Source organism: Pholis gunnellus (genome assembly GCF_910591455.1).
Source record: "Pholis gunnellus genome assembly, chromosome: 21".
NCBI lineage: Eukaryota > Metazoa > Chordata > Actinopteri > Perciformes > Pholidae > Pholis > Pholis gunnellus.
Genome location: NC_136548.1, coordinates 6,282,144 through 6,300,639, shown reverse-complemented (window position 1 = coordinate 6,300,639; position 18,496 = coordinate 6,282,144). Strand labels below are relative to the sequence as shown.

General features: G+C 46.0%; 3 protein-coding genes across 4 annotated transcripts; all 3 read left to right on the top strand.

Annotated features, from left to right (window-relative positions):
- Positions 1–199: 199 nt before the first annotated feature.
- LOC306713158 (GTPase IMAP family member 4-like) lies at positions 200–4,896 on the top strand. 2 transcript variants are annotated; one of them, XM_079182789.1, is made up of 8 exons: positions 211–239; positions 553–666; positions 1,232–1,309; positions 1,728–1,778; positions 1,888–1,938; positions 2,054–2,104; positions 2,339–2,380; positions 2,545–4,896. In XM_079182789.1, exons 2-8 carry the CDS (start codon positions 621–623, stop codon positions 3,279–3,281), a joined length of 1,056 nt encoding a protein of 351 aa, XP_079038915.1. In that variant the 5' UTR covers positions 211–239; positions 553–620; the 3' UTR covers positions 3,282–4,896. The 2 variants fall into 2 exon arrangements, with proteins under 2 accessions (XP_079038914.1, XP_079038915.1); XM_079182788.1 differs by having other exon boundaries at positions 200–666.
- A 2,786-nt stretch (positions 4,897–7,682) lies between these two features.
- josd1 (Josephin domain containing 1) lies at positions 7,683–12,366 on the top strand (the record flags this gene model as incomplete). The annotated part of the gene is made up of 4 exons (XM_079182342.1): positions 7,683–8,047; positions 8,146–8,274; positions 9,205–9,399; positions 9,806–12,366. 4 exons carry the CDS (start codon positions 7,683–7,685, stop codon positions 9,903–9,905), a joined length of 789 nt encoding a protein of 262 aa, XP_079038468.1. The 3' UTR covers positions 9,906–12,366.
- A 539-nt stretch (positions 12,367–12,905) lies between these two features.
- Positions 12,906–16,611, top strand: cbx7b (chromobox homolog 7b; the record flags this gene model as incomplete). Its single annotated transcript, XM_079182869.1, has 6 exons — positions 12,906–13,225; positions 14,667–14,710; positions 14,880–14,945; positions 15,219–15,285; positions 15,443–15,860; positions 16,415–16,611. The coding sequence occupies exons 1-6, from the start codon at positions 13,157–13,159 to the stop codon at positions 16,609–16,611; spliced, it is 861 nt and encodes a 286-aa protein (XP_079038995.1). The 5' UTR covers positions 12,906–13,156.
- Positions 16,612–18,496: the final 1,885 nt, after the last annotated feature.

Genomic DNA, 18,496 nt, shown 5'->3' with positions numbered 1-18,496 from the left:
TCTTGTTGAAAGAAAGAAAAAGGGTGTGTCCATCCAAAGAAAGACATCAACATACCTGAACACGGCTCAATAAAATAAGAGCAGTGCTCCTCTTGAGGGCGGGCCTGAGCAGGCAAACGTTTCTGCACAACAGCAGGAAGAAAGGATCACGATGAACTTTGACCTCGTGAGTTGCGTCAGGTTTTGACACACTGACTGTTGATGGCATTCCTGGGGAGGATTATCTGACTACGCCGCATGTAATGGAGTTTTAGGGACATTTTGCCATTGCTGTGTGTTTAAATAGACATTTAAACTTAAAACATTATATTGTTTGTGGAGTTTTCCTGTGTAGGCTTTCTGTTTTGGTTTACCCTGTCTTGAAACTTTGCTTCATGTTAACGTACAACTGACTACAGAGCCTTTCCGAGGTTGATTTTGAAATGATATTGAGGCTCTTTACTTTTGTAGTAATAGATCTTAATCCTGATATTGTTCCTTGTTATTTTGAGTTGTTGTATGATTTGTTAACCCGGGTGTTGAGTTAATCTTTTAGTGCTTTTATACTGACAGTTCTGGGCAGAAGTGCTATCACATATTCTCGTACTGACACGGGCTGAAAGTCTGTCAACCGCACAGAAATGGAGTGTCAATGTGAAAAGGACAACTCTGAGGATGCTGTTACAGGTGAGACGGACATTTAGAAAATCATCAAACATGCTTTAAAAGAAATTATAGATATCTGCGCTACTTCATCGAGTAAATTGTGTTATTTGTATTTTAACTTCCATTGTATGAAAGTACATTTTAAATAGACACTTATTGAATTGTCCATTACTCAGTTAATTAACTTATTTTAATCTTAAATCTCATTGTATTGTGTCTTCATGTCTGCGTGGTAGTATGTACTCTATAGCGTCACGGTAGCAGTAAAACAATCTTGACTTCTGGGATAGTTTTTCAAAATAAATATAAGAAATGAAGAGCGCCTAACTTTGCAGTTATGACAATTTGAGAAAATTAAAACTGTGCTAAAGTTTCCCGCTTTGTCAGTGAAGATTAACATGAATGGAAACCTCACATCTCAAGACACACGCACACAAAACCCTGAATTAAACAATATGGTTTTCCCGGGATTTAGAGTATTTCATTCTGGATTTCCCATTTGGGTGAAAGGTAAACCCCATGACAAATTGTGTGCAACATTGCAATACTAATGCCATGCCTTCCTCCCTCCCCCTCTCTTGTTTAGGCTGGTGGATGAGCGGCAACAGTGCCCAGATGGGAGCGTTTACTGTGGTGGGGTATCTCCTCTACAGATTCTCACAGAGTCAGTCACTCACCGACAACACAAGATCACATTCATTTCACAAGGTCCCCCTGACATATAAGCCAGCAGGTTTCTCTGATTGATTGACCTGTCCTCCCCAGAGATAGTGGGTCCGGAAACAAGAAAGCACAAAAGGTTTTGATATCAGGGGTTCAACCAGGAACTATGGGTCCTCCTGGGTGACCCTAACCTCCCTCCATGTTTAGTGACAAATATCAACTAACAGTATACCGATTTGCATCAGGCCTGCTGGGCACATTCTTTAAATAATCAAAAACAAACGTCTCTAAAGGATAAAGCAGGTGATACTCTATATTTGTCACATGGTCAGCAGGAGACAGAAGACCAAAACCAACATGAATCAATGATGACCCCCTGCTGTAACACTGATACTGATAGCAGTCTGTTTTCCCTGCAGCACTCCCGGCTCTGATCCGATGGCCAATTCGTCTGTTCTGCACCCTTACTGGTGAGTTATGTATCGGGGGTCAGAGGTCACTTTGTCCTCCCCCTCACAGTCATGTTTGTGTACGATGTGACATAAAAACACCAGATAATGAATGTGCGTTCTGCCTCAGGTCTGTCAGCTCTTTGGAGCTGGGTGGGCCGCCTAGTGGGAACCCTTCGTGGTACGACATGTACATCCCTCATTTCTGACCCACAGGTTGAAAAAAATAAGAAGAAATGTGTCACATGTCACCTAAAGTCATGTGCTAACTTTTCTATTTATGTCTCGCGTCGCAGGAATCCAGAGCCTGTGTAAATGGCTGTCTCGAATTTGGCGGTTTGTCGGAAGTGAGTGTTTCTTTTTGATGTTGTGTACTCTTCATTGAGTGCTTTTTAAGTCTAAGTAAACAGGTCAGGGGAAGTTTAACAATTGTATGTTTGGGTAGTCTGAGGAAGAGACTCGGAAATTCAGCAGACACATGAGAGCAATCTAGTATCATAGTTCAGCTATTTAAGTGAGTGATAGTCCTGCATAATAGGCCTATACTTAAGCAACTGCCTTACAATGTGCTCCTCCATCAGAATCTTCCTCCAAGTTCAAGTGGCTGGTTGCTGTCATCACAGGTCAGTTCACCTTTAATTTAGCATTTTGGGGATTTTTCTACTGTTTCTTGTTTGTTCTGCTGAATGTGAGATATTTAAAACGTAAAACCTGCTCACGCAGACCCAGTTTGGCTGAGGATCTCAGCTTTTATCGTTTATCTAATGAAAACCTGTCGCCTCTGCAGGATCATCCGGGGATGGAGCGCTGGAGTCACAGATGGATCGGACCAGCAGCGCCAACAAACCAGGCCTGAGGCTGATCCTCCTGGGGCCCACGGGTGGAGGACGGACCTCCCTGGCCGATTCTTTGTTGAGCAACAGTGAGAAAACGGCACCCATGGGTCCCCTGATGGAGAGCACCAAGAGATGGACAGTCATGGGTGGGAGAGAGGTTATAGTGATCGACACCCCAGATCTTTTGGGGCCGTCATTGGGGAACAACAAGAGAGCCAGGGAAGCTCTGAGGAGCCTTCAGCTCTCCAGTCCTGGACCACACGCCTTCCTGCTGGTGATACCAGCTGGGGGCTCCAGCACGGGGATCGACCAGGATCTGACCCAGGCCATCCAATCCACCCTTGAGCTGTTTGGAGACGGGGTCGCGTCGCACATCATACCAGTACTCACCCACGCAGACCGCCTGGGTCGAAGGCGTACGGTAGATCAGAAGCTGGATGTGAGGGACTCCGGAGAGGGTCTGGAGAGGGCTCTGTCTCTATGCGACCAGGGGCCAGAGCTGGTGGACAACGGGCCAGACTGCCCCCCAGAGGCAAAGAGCGTGATGCGCAGGCAGCTGGTGGGGCGGGTGACGGAGATGAACAGGGGACACTTCGTCCACGAGCTGCAGAGGAGGGAGGACCGCATCAGGGAGGAGCTGCTAGCTGACATGGGCTCCGTACTGGCTGGAAAACTGGGACACATGTAAATTAGATGGGGGGGATGCTGTAGTTGGTGTGCATGTGTGTGTGTGGGACCGAGTTGTCGGGGCAGTGAAACAATAAGGAGGCAGGATTCACTCAAGTGTTAAACATGCAATTTTGACTTTAAGTGTAAGGGCGATTCTTTGCCTGAGGTATATTTGTCACTCGGCTGGTTCACCACTGTCCAAATGAATTTACTACCTTTGGCCGCCTTTTGGTTTTCAACATGCCGCAGATTCTTTCGGTTAGATTTCATGCCCATTTCTCTTTCCCATTTTGGTGTGTTGTAATTCTTCGATGTTTGTATATTCTTTTGTGAAGGCCTCATGTTTTCTTACACTGCTCCAGTGCTAGGCCCTCCCTTATCTTTAATAATTTATCGGAGATATCAAACTTTAAAGATGATCAGAGAAAATAACCTGAAGTCACATTGGGACTGGAGTTCAGCAGCACTGTTGAGTGCGTACTGTGCTTTCTCCAGAGGCCTCTGAAACGGCAGTTAGACCAGAAAATTAACAATTGCTTAAATAGAGAATACTGAAAAACAAAAATCTTGATCACATTGTCAGCGGATGACAGTAACAAGTCGATGTATGATATAACGATATGACTAAATCTATCATTTTAACTTTGATAACATAGTATCAATATTATCTCTTTGCTGCAAGTATATGTTGTCAATGTAGCGCAGTGTAAACCCTAATTAACAACATTTCATGTTAAGAATTGCGGTTGCCTACGTAGATTACACGAGTAAAGCGTCAGAGAGAGCATTCAAACCAAACAGTACAGACCCTCAACAGACCAATCAGGTTCCTCATGCAGGACGATAAACTTTGGCATTAATAAGCATCTTATACTGACTGGTCTGCTGTACTTTTGACAAGCCTGAGCTCTGATTTGAGAAAGACAGAAAACAGCATTAAAAGAAAAAGCCTTAGCAGCGTAATAACTGTCCACAACTGAGGAAAAGAGATGACTGGCTGGCTGGTGGTCCTGAATGATGTTTTAGTTGCCTTGATAGGAAGTGCCAAAGTCTGTTACACTTGCCTCAGGAAGTATTTTTTGGTATTGACACTGAATAAAATGACTCCTAATTTAAGCTGGTTACTCAGAGTGGCAAACACACTCATTAACACCAAACTGCAGCTTTTGTTTGAGGTGTTCTGCCTGCACCACATTCTCAGGAGTTCGCAAACCAAAGTGGAGCTAAACTATAAAGCGAATCATATTTTGAGTGAATTCTGAGCTACTCTCAAAATGTCAAAAGGTCAACACAAGAGGAACAACTCCTGTGTCCGTTAACAGCGGCACCAAACAAACCATCGAATGAGGCGATTCGCTGTGTCGTAATGTTTTAATTCAGCAGACTAAAAAAAGGGCCGTTGACAATGTCATAGTTATCGAAAGTATTCCCTTGTTGCATCTTTTGTGTTCCACATCATGTCCGGTGTGTGAATCCATTGTTTCCTGGGATTCCCTTGTGCATATACTATGCAATTTGAGACTCCACCAGTCACAATGACAACTTTAGGCTATATCAAGAATGAGTGAAACAATGAAAATACATTGAGAGGCTATCCAAATGTTTTGTTTGCCATTAAAAAAGCTTTGTTTGCAAATCAACGACGTATTTTTGCTGTTGTGCTGAAACTCGTTGGTACCTACGCTGGAAGATGTAAAACGCGTCTCTATTGGCCAGTTGTGATCGGAGTGACATCTTAACAACATGTAAGTGATAATGTACATTGTTGACCCCTCAATTTCACAATACTGACCCACCTGCTGGTTACTGCGCCTATGACGGGGCTACATACTAAAGAAATCAGCAAGTTGACACAAAATATTGATTTGAAAATGATTGTATTTAATATGACACAGATGTGGTTATCCAGAGTCCATTATCATATTATCGTACGATGCCATAATTGACCAGAATCAGTTTTGAGAATTCAACAAAGCAGTGTTATAACAGTGGCTGTGCGTTGAGACACCTATACTATCATACTATTTAGTATGCAGGAAAAAGATTGTGTATGTCCCAATACATAGTATGTTAAATGCAGTATGCCAAAGACACCGGGACATCCTGCTATAGGTCCTTATGCAAGCGTCCATGTGCAAGAGGGTCAAAGTTCAAGGTGCAATGTTACGAGGAAGAAATATGTCCTAATTGAATGCTTACTGCACGCTACAGTATGTACTTTGTAAGGGCAGCAGCTGCAGTGTGTACTAAAAGTAAAAAATGTAAAGTATGTGATTATGAACGCAGAATGGATGTTGCTAGCTGTCATTCCAGTCAAGGCGGGCCAATAGAGACGGCTCTTACACTTTCAAGCTTAGGTCCTGCCTACGAGAATCAGCTCAACACTGACAAAACTTTTGGATATGAAAACAAAACTTTTTAATCAAGTTAATTTATTTTACTTGGAATAATGCACAGTTTTGCTCTTAACCCTCTTCTTTTTGATTGCATAATAAGAACACACAATCAACCCCATAAACAGCTGCCTATTTACACATCCAGCAGACCCAGATGACACACCATTCATTTGGAGCAGCTGTCTCTGGCCATAAGTGCAATATTCACTCTCCTTTAAGCTCTGTTTTAGTCTGCAACAGCTGACCAACTCTGGCTGTTAAGCTGCTAAATATGTATAATGTTGCCTGCCATGCTAAGCAGATAATGTACATGTGGGAGTGAATCGAAACACAAAACCAAAACAATGAGCTAAAAGAGGATAAAAAAGCTCCACAAATTGATCATGTGTTAAAACCATTAACACCTACCAACTCACCTAAAGGTCATACATGCACGTCACTGCTGCAAACAGAACTTATTAACCGTATTTATTTTAAGCATGTCCGCTCAACGGGTGAGGAGGATAAAGTGGAAAATACGGGGCTCCACCGTCTCAGGGGAGGGACTGCTGCTCCACCGTCTACTGACGCAGGCGGTGGTGGTGGTGACAGCAATATGGAGCCAGGGAGGCGCCACTGCGCATGTCCGCGTCTGCACGGACGGAGACAGACTGTGTGAGAGAGAGAGAGAGAGCGACAGAGAGAGCTATAGTAGGGAAAGATTGGCAAAGACAAAGGACTGAACAGCCTTTAGGGAAATGGGAAAGAGTATATCCAGTTTATACACCGGTTTATAACAGTCCAGCCGTGACAGCACCGGCGGGAAGCGACCAGGTAAGTGGTCGCGTGGAGAAAATGAAGTTATAAGACGTAAAAGGAAGCGTTGTGGTTGTGTTCGCTGTGGACTCAGCAGTCACGTAGAGCAGCCAGAAGATTATCGCCAGATATCTGTTACTACCGCGGATGAATTGCATCTGTACGTGTATGGTTTCAGAGCATTAACAGCCGCTATCACCGTTAACGGACCGTGTGCTCTCAAACGTGTGTGTGTGTGTGTGTGTCCTTGTTTTGTTCGGAGCTGTTGCCATATTTTTTTTGGGTGCTAGCTTACTGAACAGGCTGCTTCCTCTATCCAGTCCAGGCTCCTGGACATGTTTACCCTCCTCTTATGCTGAGGTCTCCTGAACAAAGAGGAGATGGTAGAAGCTTTTAATGTCACCCCCCAACTATCTGTTGCCATCAATACGAAATTCAGCGTTGCTTTTATGTGTTTGTTAAGTTTTTTTTTAGCTGCTGTTCAGACTGAGTAAGCTGTTTTTAAGATGCCATTTTTGGGCTCGTGCTAACTTGTGGTGGGAATTAGTCACCTTATGTAGTTATGTTGAAATATTAAATTATATAGTCACAAAAGTAGATAATAAAAATTCATCTTTTCTGTCTTGTCTTTCTGCCAGTTCCGTCCTTCAGCACCAGGTCCTGGTTGTATCTGTTCCAGTGGACGTGACGCCTCACGGTCAGCAGCCCGGTGACATGGAAAGAAGTGCGAGGCTATAGGCTTGGTGACTGGATGGAAAGAGCTGTCAACGCACACGGAAGATGGAGGAAGTGGAAACACACAGAGAGCAGCGGCAGTTTGATTGACCACACCGCTGTGGTGTTGGTGGAGGAGTAATCTTTCATTGGGAGCATCTGGAGGGTCTTTGTTTGCCGGCGATCTCATCTTGAGCTCCACTTTTTTCCCTCCCTCCTTGTTGACCTTTCTGCACATCCATCCTCCAGAGAGAGCAGGTGTCAAACAGCCACAGGTCTCATTTACCTTGCAACCCCCCCACCACCACCACCACCTCCCCCTCGACCATACACGGAGACACACAAGCTCCTCTCTTCCAAGCGGCTGAGAGGTTGCTATGGCAATGGTTGTCATGATGCTGATGTAGCATCCTGAAGGCAGTAGTTGTGGAGGCAGTGGTGGAGCTGGAGGAGGTGGTGGTGGTGGTGGTGGCGGCGGCGGCGGCGGGGGTGGCGGTGGTGGTGATCGTCCAGGGATGGGAAGCGCTCCGTATCCAGCCGGCGAGTGGAAGGGTAAGGGCCGAGGCGGCCTGCAAGAGCTGGGCTGCATGCGCTGGAAGGTCATCAAGCAGAAAGGGGGAGGAGGGGAGGTGGTGGTGGGAGCGGAGGAGAGGAGGTGCAGGGATCCCACGGATTCTCAGCAACAGCAGCAGCAGCAGCAGGATCTCTCATCCTCCTCTTCCTCCCTCTCCCCTCCTCTGCCTCCTCAACCCTCTCTGACACCTCCAGCCATTTATCACGAGAAGCAGCGGAGGGAGCTGTGCGCCCTGCACGCGCTCAACAACGTCTTCCAGGACGGGACGGCCTTCAGTCGGGACACCCTGCAGGAGATCTACCAGAGGTGGGGGAAGCCGTCTCACCGGTCGGCGTCACTGTTTAGCCGCCGCACGTGAAATGTTGTGGATAATCTGGGAAATCTCTCTTGTCGACTTGTTGCAGGCTTTCTCCCGGCACTCTGGTGACACCTCACAAGAAGAGCATGCTGGGAAACGGGAACTATGACGTTAACGTTATCATGGCAGCCCTGCAGACCCGAGGGTTCGAGGCAGTCTGGTGGGATAAAAGAAGGTAAAACCTCCTTTTCTGTTGTTTTTATTCTTGAACTAGGAATTGTAGGTGATGGACAGTAATGTTATCATTTATATATATATAGATATATACACATACAGCACCTACTTAAATCCTACGGTATAAAAAAGGTAAATGTTGTAAAGAGGCTCCCTGTGTCCTCCTCTGCCCCCCCAGCCTCTTAATCAGCAGGGTCTGAATGATCTCTGTGATTAGTCAGCTATTCCAAGAGTTGTCAAAGTCTAAAGAGAGCGTTTTATCAGCATTCCTGTTTCCCTCATTAACGGCCTTACGTGACTGTTCGTAACAACGGACTGGCTTTTATCAGTAAAACAATAATGTTATCAGAAAAGCCGTATTCCTGTTTCTCTGTTTTGACCTAAACAACAACGCTGCTCTCTGACCCTGATTGATGCAGACAGTGGTGATTCAGTGGTGAGCTTTTACATTTCTTACATTCAGTAAGGATATGTTTTCTGGATATAAGTTATGTTTGTAATGTAGCTGTGACCTGGGACCTCCCCGTGGTGCATTCAAGTGCTTACGGGACGCTCTGACAGTCACGATTTGAATACGTCAAGCTGCCGAATTCACGGGATCCTTTTCACAACATTCATGTTTGCTTGTTACGCAAAAGAGCAAGAATGTAGGCCTACGTGATGATTGAGGAAGGGAAAATATATCTATTGCAACATATTATGAAACACCATATTCCAATATAGTTTCATTATACTGGGAACATTATTGTGACATAGTGTCTGGATAAGCCTGTCCGAAGCCTAGGTGTGTCTGTCCTTTTACGTCTTTAGATTCGTGGCCGTCTGTTTAACATTTAGTGGATTGAAAGCTTCTACCTGTTGTGTGCTAGTGTGGGATAAAGAATTGCAATTGCATGGCCAACGCACTGCATTCACCTTTCTTCCCTCCCAGGGATGTAGGCAGCATCGAGCTGTCCAACGTGACGGGCTTCATTCTGAACGTGCCGTCCAACCTGCGCTGGGGGCCCCTCCGGCTGCCGCTCAAGCGCCAGCACTGGATAGGAGTCAGAGAGGTGGGCGGAGTCTACTACAACTTGGACTCCAAGCTGCGTGGCCCTCAACCCATCGGCAACCCGGAGGAGCTCAGGTGAGGGACGCCGTGTGTTGTTGACGTGTTCCTGCTGTGACTGCTATCGTGGCTAAAACCCGCTGTGTGCTGCAGTACCTGCCTGACAAACAGACAAAGTTAGCCACTAGCTTGTGAACATAGTGGAGCATTTATGAGCCAGATATTTCCCCCAGGAGTCTGTGGAGACCCGAAACAGAGCTGAAAGTAGAGTAAATGCCGGTCTTATATTCATCACAACACGCTTGCATAACAGCTTTGGAACGGCGTTGTATGTTCGTGTTGTGTTTCTGCTGCCCCCTAGTGGCCGTAAAATGAACATGCAGCTTTAAAGCAGGTCTGTCCTTAAAAATCTTGCCCCTGTGTATTGTAGTGTTTGCCTTTCCATCATCATAACTGTGGCTGTCCTGTTCTCCCCACAACGCAGGAAGTTTCTACGCCAGCAGCTGCGAGGGAAGAACTGTGAACTCCTATTGGTGGTCTCGGAGGAAGTGGAGGCCCGCCAAACATGGCGGTCCGACGGCTGAGGGTTTAACCGGCCGATCGCAGCGCCAACCGGGGCCCAGGGGGCCGATCACAGAATGAACAGGAGAAGGAAGTAAAAGTGCTGATTACACCCCCCCCCCCCCTACATTTTGGGGGTTTTGTTTACACAGCCATTGCTGGACTCTTATGTCAGAGGACGCAAAGCAATGAAGGAAGCAAACACTTTACAGGGAGAGTCAGAGAATCACAGTCCTTTACTATCAACACAGTTAAGACTTATAAGACGTTACTATTCTGTTTCTGCTATTCTGTTTTTATATATATTGACTATTTTTCAATGTCCCGTTTTTTTTCCTTCTTTTTACTGTTCAAGTTTCCAAAGTCGTGGGAGCTCAGCTGTGTTTATCTGCCGCCTCCCTCTGTGGTCCTCCCTGCTACACTCATGATGGTCACCGACGCGTCTTTGTGTTTCTGTCCCTCCATTCGCGTCGTGAATGTCTCCGTTACCCCCCCCCCCCGTCCTTCACTTTCACCAAAGCGTGCCCTTTCTTGCCTCTGGTGTGACTCCATCTCACTCCTCCTCCTCCTCCTCCTCCTCCTCGGCCCCCTCTTCATATCACAGGTCAATCAAAATCAGTGAGTTATCACGTTGCCAACTTTTGTATTTCATCCTCCTTTACCAAACACATTGTGGCACAGTGTGAGCCTGTGCTGTGCCGGGGCTGTGCAGACGCAACAGTTTTATATGCAACGAAGCAATGCAACGCCCGGGCCGAGCACTCCATCTAGTGGATGCTTGCCTCCGTTTCATTTCAAGGGAAAAGTAACGGCATCATTCATCGAGCTTTTTTTTGTTTTTGTTCAAATAATTACTTAGTGGTAATGAAGAGCGCTTATCCTCGAGGAAATAATGCAAAACCAACGTCTATCATCTCTGAGTAGAATAATACGGTATCATTATATGATGTATTCATCAGATTAGGGTGATACGCAAACTGTCTAAATGATTGATCAAAATCAAACATTACAAAATGAGAGGAATTGAAAAAAAACAGTCGACTAAACCTTTTCAACTCAAAGTGTACTTACTAGATTGTTTCCGGAGCTTTCGTCCGCATCACACGGTCCTCATCAGCAGACTGAGGACTCTATGATAAGGTCCAAAACTCCAGAACAGTTTTCAGTTTATCTTGTTAATTATAATCTGAACAGTTAATATGAGTTAATGTTGCAAATTGGCATTTCAATGTAAAGAGAGATTGTTTGATTTGTCCTCATCGCCCACAGAAGACAAACTAAGGATGCACCACATGGGACGATGATATTTATTCATTTTTATTTCATATTTAATGGCTTCACACTGGTCCAAAGGGCCACCACCACAGCAGCCCTCTGTAGCACAGGAGCTGAGCAGATGCAGGCCTCCTCCTCCTCCTCCTCCCCCTCCTGACAAACACAGCTCTGAGAGGGCGTCATAGACGGTCAGCGAGGGGTCCGTAACGTGGGAGCTTTCAGTCTGAGGAGAAGGTTTGACGGTCGGCTGATCGAAGGGAAGTTGTCCAGTTTGAGAAAGAGTGGAGACGGAGCACAGTGTGCCTCGGGTAGAGAAGGAAAACGTGGAAAGAAAAGTAAAGAAAAGTCGCCGAGCTGGCTAGTGAGCGCATCTCCAGCCAAGAGGTGTGTCGTGGTTGATTGTTTTTGAAACGAGCCTTACGAGAGATTTCCACTGTTTGTAGCTTTCGCATCTTATCAGCTTAAGAGGAACTGTTAATACTGTAGGTATTGTCTCTTCAAGACGATATTGGCCTTAACTTGTTTACATAAAAGAAGAAGAGATATTTGTTCCTCTGAAAGATGAAGAGGGGAGCTGTGCAGTTTGATGCCATTTCAAGAGATTTAATCCAAAGCACCAATTTATCGTCTATAGAAGAGAAACGGCTGAAGCTCATCGAGTGTGTTCACTTTGGCAGCCAAGGGCTTCACGTTATTTACAGGTGTTTGAAATACTATGATTTTATACAGATGTTGTTGTTTTTTTCAATGGTGCATGTCTTATTTAGGAATGACACACTTTGATTCCAGCCCAATCTGTAGACCCGTTAAATGTCATATTATATCCAAGTGAGCCTGCATCGAAAACATCAGAGGGGCTGTCGCTGCTTTGCTGAGGTGCTTTGGACCCGATCGCATCATGACGAGTGTCTCACAATCACATTCAATGTGTGCTGTTTCTGCCATGACAATCCATCCAGCCCCTCCTACTTGAGGAAATCCTGATTGTCACTGTGTGTTTTTTTGTTGTTTTGTTTTTTTTTTTGCATAGAAATAAAATGCTTTTCATGGCACTTTATGTATAAGCTACAGTGTGGGTGTATTTAACTGCTTTTGAAAGGGTCGCTTGAGCATGCGAAGCCGAATGTCACCTTCTTTCAGCCTGTTTTGGTCATCGGTGGAAAGTAAATTCAGCACTTTTACTCAAGTACTCCCGATACAATTGTGAGGTTCTTGCACTTTTACTTGAGTGTTTTTGTTTTATAACACATTTCAGAGGAAAATAAAACTTGAAAAGCATAAAAAATAAAGTGGTTTCCAACATATTTGGCCCGTGAGCCCCTCTACAAAATGTAAAAAACATGTCTGTTTGGGGCCACATGTCAGATATCTTATGAGTCGTTTGCATTTCCGGCCTCTAGGTTGGGAAACACTGTATAGACTCAAATAGTAAGCTCCACCTCTACTACTACTACTACTACTACTACTACTATCATAGTTAGCATAGTGTTACCAATCTAATAATGTCTTATGTAACAATAGGACTACATCATTCACAGGTGCCATTCTGCTTTGATACGGACTACTTTTTCTTCTACTACTAGACTTGTACTTGTAACAGAGTTTGCTCACATTGTAGAATTAATATTTTTTTAAGTTTGCATCCATACACTCTATGACCTGTTAGGTAGCTGGTTGCGAGCCGCGGACTCGTTGGAAAAGCGGGGGGGTGGTGGGGTGGGGGGAGCGCGCTTTCGGGATTCGGGCGCGCGCGAAGCGGTGTGCAGATGTGTCGCAGATTTTGTAAAGTCACCGGACGCGCGGAGAGACCCAGCTGAAAGGAAGCCGCTCCGGTTAAACGGGCCCTCAAAACTGTCGGGAAAACACACGAGCGGCCGAGGGAGTAACGGGAGGGAAAGAGCACCGCTGTCACAACCGTGAACGTTTGCTCAGCTCGCGGAGGAGAAACACGTTATACTTACGAACGGTACGAGCCGAAGGACCCGCGGCGCGCACGGAGATGGAGCTGTCGGCGATTGGAGAGCAAGTGTTTGCCGTGGAGTCCATCGTGAAGAAAAGAGTTAAGAAGGTAATCTTTTTAACTGTTGACAACATGGATCGGTCCTTTACCGGCATTTTGTGGGAGACACATTTTAGTTTTTTAGGGAGGAAAGGATGCTACTTTGTATGCTAATGAAACCGTGAGAGATTAAATGAACAGAATTGCGCGACTAATCTGGTTATCTAATTGCAGGCTGCGTAAAAGGGGGATGTTCCTTCAATGTAACGTTGCGAGTGTTGTCATTGCACCACGGCTTTAAAATACCATGTGTTTGGATAAATAAGCAAAGATGTTGATGGTGTTACTAACCAAACACCTTCATTCTGGGCCTGTTTGCCTGCTAATTAGGGTCGAGTGTGAGTTACCATCTGGTGTTGACACGCGCAGGTGCGCAGCTAGGAATGATCGTTGCCCAAGAGCGCACGAGGGGCCCCTGGACCTCCTCAGTTTACGAGAAGTTTGCTGCTATGAATAATCTCACGGTAACTGTTTGAATTTGCTGAGGCGGTCAAAATACTTTAGAATAATAACATTTTAAAAAACGATCTCTAATTTTGAAGTATGCTCCATGTGAGATGCTGAGAGAGACTGTGCCCAAGATGAAAATCCAAAACAAAAGTATTCAATAAAAAACTAACTGTAAAACTGTCAGGTAGAGTATTGGGTTATGCCCTAATATTTCTGTTAAAGGTGCCATATGACCACTAGTTAACTACCCCAAAACAGCATGATATTTACATGCTTTACCGGTCAAACTGCATTGCTTATGGAGGATATGAGCACTTCATTTTAAGCCCTATTTTACTGTAAAAAAGGGGGAACTGGGTGAGTAAAAGGAAGTGGGGAAAAGTGGTGACTTCACCCGCTGAGGACACCTTTGAGAGCTCGGAGGTTATTATCGGATGATGTCACCGCGGATGACTAACTCTGAGTTCGCTTGGCTTGTACTTGGACAACATACGGGACGCTTCACATTATCTGTTGAGTATGGATGTTGTCTGATGGCATGGGAACTTCCTCCAATCAACAGCAAGACTATGATGGAATATAGACATCAGATTGATGAGAAGATGGAGAGGAAAAACGTGACCTTTGGCAAGTAATCATTGTCGTCCGGCACGATGGAAACTTCCGTAGAGGCGAGAGAGCCGTTAACCTCCTCTGCTTTGGGTTTAACGAGGGCTCAACAGGAAACAAGCAAACATGTCGCCTCCCACAAAATGATGTTAGCACCCTCGGGCCCATCATCAACAAGAAGCATCAATGGAATGTTACAGCCTGAATACTCTCATCAGCCTCTGATCTGAGGTGTCTGAGATATCACACGGGGTCTCGGAGGCGTGTTGATTGAAGCAGCTCCAGTAGCTGATTAAAAAGAAACACGGCTACAATATATTCTGTGATGTCATTTGTTCAATGAACTCCTTGGCTGATACCACTCACTCACACACGTTTCGTGTCTTCGCAGGGGAATGTGGAGTATCTGTTGAAGTGGAAAGGGTGGCCTCCAAAGTAAGTATGTGACCTTAGTCCGAAGGATGGACGGAATATATAACCGTATGGACAGCTGTGTCATAATTCATGTCATAATTATGTTCAGGTTGGTACCAAAATGCTAACCAATCGTTATTGAACTATACTGCACTAATGGACCACGCACATTTTGTGTAACCTGTCGCAGGTACAGCACATGGGAACCCGAGGAGCACATTCTGGACCAGCGCCTGGTGCAGGCCTACGAAGAGAAGTAAGGCTCCGGTCCGCATGTAACACCTGCCCCGATGACAAGACGCCGCTTGAGGCTGTTCGATTGTTTTGAGGAAACATTTGAATTTATAAACCTGCGTTGTTGACGTCAGTGTTTACCCGCCAGCAGTCTACCACGGTGCTACTAGTGGTCAAAAGCTCCATAGGGCACTGTTATGGGACTGCAACAATTAAAATGGTCCTCGAATATTCGTGCGGGAGACATCTTGCCGTCCGCTGCTTTTTAACAGTCTGCTGGTCTTTTTTTTTTTAGAGAGCAGAGAGAGAGAGCTCTGGGGCACCGGAGAAAAGGATCCAAAGCCAAAAGACTCATTCTGCAGGTAAAGTTTGGAGAGTGAAAGTTTTGTCTAATCTACGTTACTTAATACATCACTTTTAACTAGGTTTGCCGTTACTTTGTAGGCCCCTGTCCAGTGGTTATGCTCCTCTATAACCAGTGCAGAGTGTTACTGAAATCTCTGAAATCCTCTCTCTCAGGATACTGTCTACAGCATGGATCTGCGCAGCGCTCACAAGACTCCGGAGCAGCCTCCGCCCCGCCTGCGTCTCTCCCTGACGCGCTCTCTGCTCCCCGAGGACCAGGACCAGGACCAGGACCAGCACCAGGACCAGGACCAGGACCAGGACCAGGACGAGCCGTGCAGCGCCTGCAGGCAGGACCCGCTGCTGCTGGCCCGTCGAGAGAGCGAACCCAGGAGGTCGCCGTACACGTGCCTGGACTCGAATCCTCCGAGTCCCACGCAGGAGGACTGGGAAGGCCGGGGAGAGGAGGAGGAAGAGGAGGAGGAGGAGGACAATGTAGAAAGTGGAGAGGATGAAGAGGAGGACGAGAAGGATGTGGAGAAAGAGGAGGCTCTAAAGGAGACGACGGAGAAGAGCGGAGGCCCTTTAAATGGTAAGTGTGTCAGTCGGTCAACCAGTGGACTCTAATTACCGCCACGACCCACTTTACTCCTTGTAGGCACAGCCTTCCACCAGGCAGACAACCAAAAACATGGAACTTCCTCCATCCTGAGCTGATTAAAGAGAAACCGTAGACTCACTAAAGACTGTGTATTTGAAGTCTCTGTTGTGCATGTCGATGTAAAGCCGATAGGAGCTGCAGTCTGTCCCGTAATGTAACGTCCATTTGCTTGAAAGTTTGACACCGGATGTAAATTCTTTGAATAAATTAATTGTGTTACGAGACAATAGTAAAATACATTTGAATGATTTCAAAGGTGAGACATCACTAAATCGTCCCAAAATGATGACGTGGAGTGGAGAATGTGACACTGTTCCTGCAGCCAAACGTCTGCCCTCTGTCAGTACATAACGTCTTTCAGAGCAGAGGGGATCCAGGCAGGTTCACTCAATCACAGCACACACACGAGATAGGCTCGGGTGCAATCACTCTCCCGTCTCTATCTGCCCTCCGTCTTCCTCTCTCTGTGTTCCTGTCTCACCCAGGACAGGAGAGGACAGACGGGTGGAGCTCCGCCGTCGGACCGGGCGAGGTCGCCGCGTCGGAGAAGCCGGACCACATCTGGAGGCCCGTCCTCGGCCCGAGGGAGGTGACGGTCACAGACGTCACCCTCAACTCCCTCACGGTGACCTTCCGAGAGTCGAGGGTGCCCAAGGGCTTCTTCAGAGACTGGGGCCAGTAGGTCTGATGTGTGATGTCCGAATGGGGCGGGTGGGGGAGGGCACCGGTTGATGTGGACAGGGTTGGTGTCTTTATTCCCTCTCGGCCTATTCTTCCCCCGCGTTCCTGCTACTTCCAGCCTGGCCGGTGGTACGTTTACATGCACAGTCACCTGGACGTACGTGGAGCTGTGGCTCATAGATGACTGCCTGATGTAGGTTAGGCTGTACGCCTTGGCTGAGAATCACTTACAGTTAGCAGTACTCGGGCTAGCTGAAGGCCGCTAAAATCTTCCACTGTACAACCGTTGAAAATGTGACAAAGTAGCTGAGTTAAGCGATTTGTTAATATTGGTTTAAATGTGCAAAAGTCACCGGTATATGATCTTTTCGTATGTCATGGGTCTTAACTTTTCCACCTTAAAGGTACCCCATAGAGTTTGCTTCTTAACACCTGGAGGTCTCACAAACACGTGTCTAATGCATTTCCTTCCTCAAAAAACATTTGTAAAGCTCTTTTTTTATTTATTTTTATGAATCGTGCCCTGCATCAAAATCAAAACATTGCTCCAGAGCGTTACTAGTGGTCCACAACCTTTAACCTTTAAGAGCGGTGAACAGAATAGGCCTCATGCATGAACATGTTCATGTTGCTATCTCCTCTCACGCTCTCTGTTTGTGCGATGGGCACAAATTACGTGAAGTGAGGAATCGTGAAGAAGAGGAGGAGAAAGAGGTCTCTGTGCATGTAAACATGGCCGCCGTGTCCGTCTCTCTTCCACACTAAGCTAACCGTTCAGTGCGTATTGTACCCATACTAACGAGTAGTGCTGTACCTGTAACCCGTGAACACATAGACTGTTACTACCGTACGACACGTGGCTTTAGTCTTGTATGCGTTTCAAAAAAAAAAAATCCTTTTTTGGGAGATGATTTGATCGGCCTACATGCCTTTCTCCTCCAGTGCAGATATATCAATGCAAAGACGGCCTGTAGTTTTCTCCGTTTACCTCTAGACTCAGCATCTCACAACGTACAATATACAAGTAATGACTCGCACCACAATCAAGAATCTAGATGTGACTTGATAACATAATGTACTATGGAATTGCACTGTATTTGCTGTACATCATGAGGGTCTGTGTGTCCATCAGGAGCCTGTTTGTAGAGTTTGACCGACGCGGTAAATCACACGCTGTCTGATAAAAGATATCAATACATCAATATCATTGATTTCCTACCTTCCCGTTAACTCGTTGGCGAACCTATCACAGCTAACGATGTGTCAACGCAATCATTCTTCCTGTTCATACAGGGCAATTAAGAGATCCTGAGAGATTATGTTACATGTGAACCTATCGATTAAGGGCTGACAAATAGACAATAGTCAAGAACCACTGCTCTAAGCGTGGGATGTGAAATTCCCAGAGACACTTGAATGCACCGAAAAGGACTGCCACACAGTCCCCTCATAGCGCTGAATTATCATTTGATTATGTGAGGTGGGCTCAAAGAGACGGAGCAGGTGAATGTTCACTGGGCGATGTTGCATATCTCAAGTTATTGTGGCATGAGAATCAAGTAAAAGGATAATATGAAGACATTATGATGACAGACACACCAATAGATCACTATTAGTATAAAAATGAGATATCAGACATTTTAAAATCAACTTTTTCATGACAACTGAGAAAACTCCATCTGAAAGAAACAGAAACCTGTTGCTGCCTGGAAAGCATCGGTCTAACCCTGCTGGCTTCCTGCCCAGTGGACACAGCAGCTGATGTGATGTGTCATGTCCGTGGAATCTCCTGAACTAGTGGCGTCCCATTGGTCCGCAAAGTTGTTTACGCCGCGCCGAGGACGACGGGTCAGCGTCTCGTGATCTCCAAACTGTCTCCGTGCGAC

Coding starts and splice junctions, on each gene's coding strand:
- LOC306713158 (XM_079182788.1), top strand. CDS start 621: ATGGAGTGTCAATGTGAAAAGGACAACTCTGAGGATGCTGTTACAG. Junction 1,779..1,887: donor TCTGTTCTGCACCCTTACTG/GTGAGTTATGTA, acceptor GTTCTGCCTCAG/GTCTGTCAGCTCTTTGGAGC. Junction 1,939..2,053: donor CCTAGTGGGAACCCTTCGTG/GTACGACATGTA, acceptor CTCGCGTCGCAG/GAATCCAGAGCCTGTGTAAA.